The sequence below is a fragment of the Anolis carolinensis genome, chromosome 2 (assembly GCF_035594765.1).
Source record: "Anolis carolinensis isolate JA03-04 chromosome 2, rAnoCar3.1.pri, whole genome shotgun sequence".
NCBI lineage: Eukaryota > Metazoa > Chordata > Lepidosauria > Squamata > Dactyloidae > Anolis > Anolis carolinensis.
Window position 1 is genome coordinate 109612924 of NC_085842.1, and position 9769 is coordinate 109622692.

The 9769-nt window shown below is 41.3% G+C and overlaps 1 protein-coding gene across 1 annotated transcript; it reads left to right on the forward strand.

Annotated features, from left to right (window-relative positions):
- On the forward strand, window positions 1-9280 carry LOC100565294 (E3 ubiquitin-protein ligase RNF14). The gene is made up of 8 exons (XM_008104713.3): window positions 1-246; window positions 1218-1427; window positions 2830-2981; window positions 4355-4822; window positions 4974-5202; window positions 5759-5931; window positions 8060-8200; window positions 9047-9280. The coding sequence occupies exons 1-7, from the start codon at window positions 144-146 to the stop codon at window positions 8198-8200; spliced, it is 1476 nt and encodes a 491-aa protein (XP_008102920.2). The 5' UTR covers window positions 1-143; the 3' UTR covers window positions 9047-9280.
- Window positions 9281-9769: the final 489 nt, after the last annotated feature.

The window sequence follows — 9769 nt, forward strand, 5'->3', positions numbered from 1 at the left end:
TGCCTTCCTCCCTTCCTTCGCCGGTGCCCGAGGGATGCTTTGGGCCAAGCCCAGCCCTTCCTGGAAGCAGATCGGCTGCGTGCGATGTTCTCCTCGCCCTTTCCCTGCCGCTAAGAGCCCGAGCCGCGAAGGGAGGAGCCCGGATGAGGGCAGGCAGAAGAAGCAGCAGAAGCAGGAGGAGGAGGGCCAGGGCCGGCGAGCTGCCACTGCCCAGGCGAGGCGATCCGGCGGGGCTTGTGGCGCCAGGTACGGGGCAGAGGGGCGGGGAGGGGCCCAGGGAGGACGGGCTTTGCCTGCCAGCCCTTTGCCACTTCCTGGGGCCTGGAGCCCGGCAGCTCCCGAAGGCAAGGGGCTTCCCAAAGGGGGCTCGTACGTAGGCACCCCCGGGCGAAGGGCGAAAGAGCCCCGCCTGACTCCCGGGTTCCCAAAGGGCTTCTTTCGTTCTCCGGGGCACGGGGCCAGTCCGGGAGCCAAAGGGAAAGCGGACCGCTGGGGCTAGGCTCCTGGCACCAGTCCTTGGGAGACTTGTGACGGGGATAATTAAAAACAAAACCCCTGAAGTTTCTTTTGAGCAGAAGAAGACCCTCTGCCTCGGCCTTCCTCTGAGGCTGAGAGGGTGTGGCTTGCCCAAGGTCACTCCGTGTATTTCCATGGCAGAGCAAGGGTTCAGCTCTCTAGAGCCACAGTCCAACGCTGAAGCCATCCCCTCAGGCAGACTCTGGGACCTTGTTATTTTTTAAAAGTGGAGTCCCTTGTCAGGAGAAGGAAAGAAACCCTTCCAACAAACGAGGGAGGGAGGGGAAGGAGCAGGAGGAGGAGGATTCAAAAGGGCAGAAAGGTTAGTCTGAGAGCCCTTCCACACAGCCATATAACCCAGAATATCAAGGCAAAAAATACAATAATATCTGCTTTGAACTGGAATATGTGTCTCTCCTTCCAGGCCCCTTCCACACAGCTGAATAAAATATCACATTATCTGTTTTGAACTGGAATATATGGCAGTGTGGACTCAGATATTGTGGGATCTTCTGCCTTGATATTCTGGGTTATATGGCTGTGTGGAAGGACCCTGATCCAAATCAGTGGTCTGACACAAAGCTGTATTCCACAAGAATTGATGAACACCATCCCTGGCCCTTGGTTTGGTAGTGGTTAACGGGGCTGGAGTCCCAAAAAGTTCTCCAAGTCTCTCTCCAACATCGATATTGTAATTACAGAGCAGCTGGCCTGCCCATCTGAGTCCAGGGATCTTTTCGCAAGTACAGCACTCAAGATGTCTTCTGGAGACAGAGACGCTCAGGAGGACGAGCTCCTTGCTCTGGCCAGTATTTATGATGAAGATGAATTCAAGAGAGCGCCGTCAGGGCAGGGAGGAGAGATCAGAGTTTTAGTGGACCTGCCTGAGGACTTCACGCTGTTGTGGAGCGGTGAGTCCCCCTTCTTCCTTAATGAATTGCACTCCTTGCACACATTCTTAGTTGTGTCCCCACTCCCTCTGGATGCAGACTTGCCCTGACTATGGACAACCACCCCAAGTTTGGTTTGTGTGTCTTGTGATCAGATGGCTTTCACTGTCTAGGGTTAGATCAGTAGTTCTCAAACTCTAGGTCCCCAGATGTTTGGCCTTCAACTCCCAGAAATCCTAATAGCTGGGATTTCTGGGAGTTGTAGACTAAAACATCTGGGGACCTCAGGATTGGGAACCACTGGGTTAGATGGTGTGAATGGCGTATAGCCCTGAAACCATGCCATACTGCTTTTATACAGATGCCATATATGGAGGGTTGCAAATCACCTTCACTTATCTGTGAATTCTGTACAGAATCATGTCCCTTGTATATTTTACAAACAAAAGGATTCTCATATGTTCCTCAAAAGTTTTAATTTTGAAAATAATAAAGGTAACAATCAGAGCATTATAGTGTGAAGGGACTAAAAAGCCTTGGAATAAAATGTTAATTGTTATATATCTACAGATAGCAAATACCGTCAGCATTGCAAACAGTAAATAAAATAGTAGGGTAACAACTCCTGCTATCCAATGTATAGAGTTTTCTGCCTTAACATGGCTTTGTTTGATCTAAAAGAGATTTTCCTGTGCTCCATGCTAGTTGTCATATGCTTGGAACAGTGGCCTTTAAAACATCTGTAGGCTTCTTGATGGCATAAAAGGATCTACTTGGTGGAAAGACATTTTGTACATGGGCAGCAATCATCCATCCATCCATCGTGGCATTCTTGATATCATCCCCATCTGTCTCTTTGCTGCTACTTAATGGTTTCTTAAACATATATCCAGCTAAACTAAACTGTCCAAATCAATAAATATAATACAAAACAATGCTACGCCTAAAGCAAATTATATTGTTGAACAAAATTGTCTATTTTATTTCAGATGTCAAAAACGCAGATAGAAAATGCACACAACCAATGCCTTTTTTCTTTCCCTAAGAAAAATAGTTTCCAACCTAAAGCAGTTCTGACGTAATTCCTTTATCACCCCATGTTAGCTTTTCATGTGTGGGAGTGTCCTAATGTGATGCTTGAAGAGAGCAGCAAACATAATAATGACAGAGTTATAAACCCTGTTAGATTAGTAACCTTGGCAAGCAGTGGTTTCTGTGAACCAGGAACCAGGAAGAAGTGAATGTTCATCTTGGGAGGAGTCAGCTCGCAGTCCCACAGCACCATCCTGCTTTGAATGAATTGCTAATGAAATGCTTTTAAAAACCAATATATTTTCCAGACATCTTATCAAATAATTGTGTTAAGCAATATAACTTTAAAGTTGCATTGCAAACTTACACTGTGATATTTCTTTTGTTTCAGGCAAACAGGCAGAGAATCTTCAGAACAACAGGTTTGAATGCACAGTTTCCTTTTTACCTCCAATAGTGCTGAATTTTGAATTTCCAGCAGATTACCCGTCAGCTTCCCCACCTGCATTCACCCTCAGCAGCAAGTGGCTTCACCAAGAACAGGTTGGTACAGATCTTTCATGCTTCATGGTGTTCACCAGAATGGTTTTAAGAAAAAGGTGGAGGAGAAAGATTAATTGGGCTAGTTGATTTTCTATGGAAGCAGCAAATGAAGCTTCATAATGTCTTCGGTCAAATTATGTTCCTTTTACACAATTGTAATTGTTCTAAAAGGCTTCTGGCATTGTGTTTTAAAAATCATCAGGAAATATTTTTCATTTGTTGTCTGCCCATAGCTAGGATGCTGTTGTTGTAGTTATGTTCCTTCAAGTTGATGTACAATCCTACCATAACGTTTTATTGGCAAGATTTAATCAAGTTAGGTTTACTGTTGCCTTTGCTCTGGATAAGGGTGTGTGACTTGCCCAGGATGAGCCAGCAGGTTTTCATTGCCACGTGGCAGTTTGAACCCTGGTTTCCTGGAGTCTTAGTCCAAGAGTCAAAACACTACACTATACTACTTTGGTAGGTGTGAACGACAGCATTAAACCCACAAGCCATCTTTCTACTGCTGGGACCCTTTGGGGTTACACAGACTGTCCAAAATGCCACAAATCCCCCCCCCCAAGAGAAAGAGGGGGGGGGAGTGACAAGAGGCCAATTGATGCTTTTGAAACACAGGTATTTTTTGTATGTAAACATAGCTTCCAGAAGAGGCAGTTCTCCCTTTCCGATTAAGAGACTAGTGGTCTTGGGGAGTGGAGCTGGAGGGAAAGAGGGTACAAATGGTTCTGAGAGGACCACAGGCATGGAGTCCCAAGGATGCTCACTGTTCATTGAGATGTATATACATATCCATGATCTCATGCAAGTATTGTGTGAAGTAGGGTATTAAATACAAATATGAGTAAAACATTATTTGCTCACATAAAACTATGGTGCCTTGGAAGCAGCCTGATACAGATGGAATAAGCAGCAAGGCAGCCAATTCCCTCTCATATGAAATGCTGTTTTTCTTCTCAAATGCTTCATCCAAATTCCCTTTATTTTTCAAACAATTGCTCATCTTGCTTTATATTCCGTGTCATGTTGAAAGTGTTACATTATAGCTCCAGGCACTTTTCCTAGGAAATATATTCTGTTCAACACAGCTATTTTTTTTTTCTTTTGAGGGTAAATGTATTTGTGCTTAGGTTTAGGCTAAATGAGAGTACCGTAATTGTGCACTTAGCTGATAATGTACTTTGCTCTATACAAGAGAAATAATAAATGTGTCCTGAATCACAGTGAAAGAGTCTCTCTTTTTTCATTTCAGAAATGTATATTGTGGCAGCCTTGATGTACTTGTGCTTCAATCTTGTAATCTGACACTTTCTTTAAAAACACATAGTATTGTTGGAAGGAAAGTGATGGTTTTATATGTCTCTGTTTTCTAGCTCACTGCACTTTGCAAGCACTTGGACACCTTATGGGAAGAAAAAAAAGGCTCTGTGGTCTTGTTTGCCTGGATACAGTTTCTCAAGGAGGAAACCCTTACCTATCTGAATATTACCTCAGCATTTGAACCAATAATAAGTGGAGAAGAGCACGAGGAAGTTTGCTATGGTGCCGCAGGTGGTGCCATGGAACAGGCAGAAACCTTTAACAGAAGAGCCAGATTGATAAGAGAAATTCTCGATTTTGACCTAGCTCAACAAGAAAAACGCTTCAACAGTAAAATGCATACATGCAATATATGCTTTTCAGACAAACTGGGAAGTGAATGTATGCTATTTTTGGACTGCAGGCATGTGTACTGCAAGGCCTGTGTAAAGGATTACTTTGAAATTCAAATCAAAGATGGGCAAGTCCATTGCCTTAACTGTCCGGAACCAAAATGCCCTTCTGTTGCAACTCCAGGGCAGGTAAAAAATTAATAAGGTTAAAATATATAAAAAGGTTATTCAGTAATAATAATCTCTCTTTGCTCCAAGAAGCTCATGTAGCCTTTGTGGGATTCCTCATATTCAGAAAAGCAAAATTTAGCAACACAACATTTTATTGATTACTTTTCAGGTTAAAGGGCTGGTGGAAGAGCAACTTTTTGCCCGTTACGACCGCCTGCTGCTTCAGTCCACCTTGGACTTGATGCCAGATGTGGTATACTGCCCACGCCTAGGCTGCCAAACACCGGTGATGCAGGAACCATCTTGTAATGTGGGCATTTGTTGCAATTGTGGCTATGCCTTCTGTACAGTCTGTAAGAAGACTTATCATGGTGTCCAGTCTTGCAAAATTGCTGCAGGTAAGTTGAATACAAGAGGAAACAACATGTACCTTGGGACTGCTAGGATGTGAAATGCTTTAATGGACCTACTTCTCCTTTTGATGTGGACATTTGTTCTACAAATACCATTGTCACGGAATACTTTGAGTGAAATTATTTAAGGGTGAAGCTTATTCTCTGGCTGCCTGCTGTTATATTAGCTTCTCACCCTTTCTGTTGTCATTTTTGTGTCTCTTCGGTTTAGTATAGAAAGATATACTGCCTATAAAGTATAGGTGGAAAACAGCATGGTGGGAGAAAAGTGAACTAGATAGCTCTGATGTTCTGTTATAAAAAAATTAAAACTATAACACTGGTTGTAGTGTAATCATGTAACTAATTATCTGAATTGATAAACTCATTGTATAAGTTGTGCAGGATTTTGATCAAATAACACCTCATGGTTTGTATTAACTGTTCTCTGTAGTTTGCTATGCAAAACTAAGCCACAAGAGCCATTTGTTTTGTCTAAGAAGAATAGCGTTACGTGCATTACATGTTTTGCAAGTTGCTTATGACACATTCTTTCTCTTAGGGAAGTTTGCCGCATTTCTGAAGGAGTATCTTGCAGCAGATGAAACCACTAAAAGGTTTTTAGAGAAACACTATGGGAAAAGACTACTTCGATCGGCTGTAGAGGAAATAGAAAGCAAGGAATGGTTGAAAAACTATTCAAAATTATGTCCTTCTTGTGGAGCTCCTATAGAGGTGAGATTATGGCAAAATCACAAGACATTTATTCTGAAAGTTGTTAGATACCAATTCCATTTATTGTGGGATAACTTGGAGCTTTGGAGCACCCTTGAGCAGTCCCAATTAAGTAAAAGGCGCAATTTGTCAGATTTTTCCAGAAAATAATCTCATTAATTCCAGGCTGAGACTCTTCCTATCAAATTCTATTTTGCAGTTCTAAAGGGAACTGAAAGTAAAATGAGGAAAGTGAGGTAGTAATGTCTTTAAAAATAATTCTCTTCATAAGAATGCTTTTGTAAGCATGAGACAATCTCTGGCTTCTGTGACTCATGAAAGATTGAGATTTTTGTGGGAGCTGCTGTTAGCAAGTGGAGCATGACTGAAAATATAAGATGGGAAAGTCATCATTTAATGTGCTTGAATATAATATGCAAGTTTTTTCTTATGATGCTGAAGTGTGAAGTGGGCTGCAAGCGATCTATAGGTGAGGATCTTTCAAGGTGTTAAAAATCACAGGACTGCAACACAGGATTGTAAAAGTGTCTTCTTAGATAGCTCACCTGTAGGTGATGCTTCATATTTTGTCTTCTTTACATCCTGTTCAGCAGTGAGACAGGACAGCCACTGTCAGAACTGTCGTATACACTTATATTTGTGTACAAGTTGACCTCATATATATAAGCTGAGTGCAGTTTTGGGGACAAAATTATGATGCTGATATGATCTGTGAATAAGTCAAGGGTCATTTTGTGGAGAAGGAAAAGTGGGATCACCATCTCATAAGGCCAAACATCCCTGCCTTTTAAAAAAATGGAAGTAAAGTTACAGTATTAACTATCAAATCCCCTTCACTGAATTGAGTGGTGACAGACAAGAGCTTATTCCATCCCAGGAAAATCTAAAATAAGCATGCTACATTACATCTGAAGAAGTAGATAAAATTCCACAAAAATTCTAATAACTTCTTTATCTCAGTTAGTGTCAAAGATGCCACAAGAATCCTTTGCATATTAGCATGCTACAACACACATTTGAATGAATACAAAAGTTTAAAAACACCATAAACACAGATACACACAACAGTAAAGCATATATTGCATTGTATAACATTATATATGGCACTGTACAGTATGTATGTGTCTCATTGTTGTTGTTGGTTTTGTTGTTGTTGTGTTGTTGTTGTTGTTGTTGTTGTGTGCCTTCTAGTCTTTTCCAACTTATGGCAACTCTAATGGTTTTCTTGGTAAGATTTGCTTTCCTTCAAAGCTTATCCAAGGTTATCCATTGTGTTTCTATTGCCATACAAGGATGTGAACCTTGCTGTCCAGAGTCCTAGTCCAACACTCAAACTGCTATATCAAGGTGGTGCTCATATATAAAATACATATATTATATTCTTTATACTAAGCCAGTGATTCTCAACCTGTGGGTCCCCAGGTGTTTGGCTTACAACTCCCAGAAATCCCAGCCAGTTTACCAGCTATTAGGATTTCTGGGAGTTGAAGGCCAAAACATCTGGGGATCCAAAGGTTGAGAATCACTCTTATAAGCAATTATGCCCTATGTTTAAAGTCCCTGGCGGCTAAAAGCTCTGGAGCTGAACTGATTAAATGAGAAGCAGGGCAGAACACCTATTTTGACTTTTTCATATTTACACTTGACTTATGAGGTTGAAAACAATGGTGTTATCTGTTATGCTTTATCCACCCTGAATATGCCGACTGCCAGAGTATCTATGGGTAGCAACAGAGAGAAAATGTCTATAAAGATTTAACTTCTCTCCTATATTCCCTTGCAAACAAACCCTCCTAGGCAAGTTTGCCTCCAGAAACTGTTTAGTTTAATGCCCTGCCTTATCTGCAAGAGCTTGATGCAAAGTGCTTCCTCCCTAATCATCTGGGAGAGTGCCAAAGGCCATTGATGAATGAGCAGATTCCTTGTCCAATTAATGGACTGTGTTGGTACTTTGAAAGTAATCAGAAAACAAATGTTCAAAAGGCGGGGGAAAGGGGGGAAAGCCTTATGGGATTTACTAAAATTCAAGAGTGATGCTTAGCATAGCTTTTTTGTTGCATGTGACAGAATTGATCCTTGAAGGTCTTTGTGTTTTCTTTTCTCCCACCGCCAATTTAACCATTATCAGAAGATAGATGGCTGCAACAGAATGACATGCATTTCCTGCAATAAGAATTTCTGCTGGCGTTGTATGAATCAGCTGTCCCAGGAAGACCCTTATCAGCACTTTAATGATCCGAATTCCCCGTGCTTTAACAAGTTGAGATAGGTACGTATTTAATAATAATAATAATAATAATAATAATAATAATATAAAAACTTTATTTATACCCCGCCACCATCTCCCCGTGGGGACTCGGGGCGGCTCACAATGTTACAAAAGTAACAGCGCAAATACATTAACAATATACATAATTTAAAACACAAGAAGATGATAAAATAGAAGTTAAAACAAAGGTTTATACAACAGTAATAATATCAAACACATGGTTACTGTATGTTTAAACACTACTGAAAGACAAGCACCAGTTTAACTTCATATTGGCATGGGCTCACATGAAATCTTGAACACTTTCTGTATCCAGTCTTTACAGACATGTGTCAATAAGACTGCTATCTGTAAGAAGTCCCGATTCCCCCCTCTCCCTATTGCTGTTGTTTTTAGTTATGACGTAAATGTATGTGAAAGTCATAATGTATTCAGACTCAGGCCTCATCAAAACTGACCATTTAATGCAATTTCAAACCAATATTGAAGAATGTGGCTGGATTGGGTTGCTGTGAGTTTTACGGTCCATATGGCCATGTTCCAGCAGCACTCTCTCCTGACATTTCACCTGCATCTGTGGCTGTGGCTTCATTTTGCAGATGCTTATATAGGAAATTCTAGAACCAGTTTGAGGCCTGGATGGTGGTTGCACACACCACAGCGCACTAATGCACATTAAGGGCTTTCCTTTACATGCTTTTGTGAAAGCTTGTCATCTGACTGCTAGTTTCAAACTGCATGGGGCTTTGGTTTGCTCACATATGTATACGTGGGAATGTGTGCAGAAGTGTATTAATACAGTATTTATTTCCTGGTGTGCTTATGTTTCTAACTCTTTCATTTTAGGAGCTGATAACTATATGTGATTCTATAGTCAACAAACCAAAACCAAAGGTGGAACCTCCAAGAGAGGTCCAAGAGAAGGCCGAGGGGATGGGACCGTGGTGCCTTAGGTGGTTGAACAGAACACTGATCCAGCGACCCAAGCACCAACCGAGAAGATATCTCCTGAAACGGACATCGATTGAATTCCAGCTCTTGTTTATATTTAGAAACTACAATAAAGCTTTAAGTTGTTGATGTTTATGTTCCAAATATAAATAGGAACTGCAGCTTTTTCAAATTATACTTTTTGGATGGAGCTGGTCATTCAGAAGCATCTCATCCCTTGGGTAGCAAACTCTTCAATTTTATCATTTCTGTCATTTTGCCATATAACTTTAGAAGCTCCCAGGTAGATTTACAAAGTTGTAACTTAGCTCTTCGGTTCAATGCTATTCCTGCTGTGAATCCCGTTTTAAAAGGAGGAGAAATGCAACTGGAAAATAATCATCCCGCTCCCTGGATTTGAACTTGCCAAACTTTCGGTCAGCAAGTTCAACAGCTCAGTGGTTTAACCTGCTGCACCACCGGGTTAAATATGTATACTTATAGAAAATTTTCCCTAAAGGTAATTTTTGTGTGTGATCATAAAAAAGAAGATAAAATGCTAGGTGCTGCACTTAAGGGTGGTTCTGATTAGTTGCTAGCCTTGCTTTTTTAGACATGAAAGTGCCCAGCATTACCTTC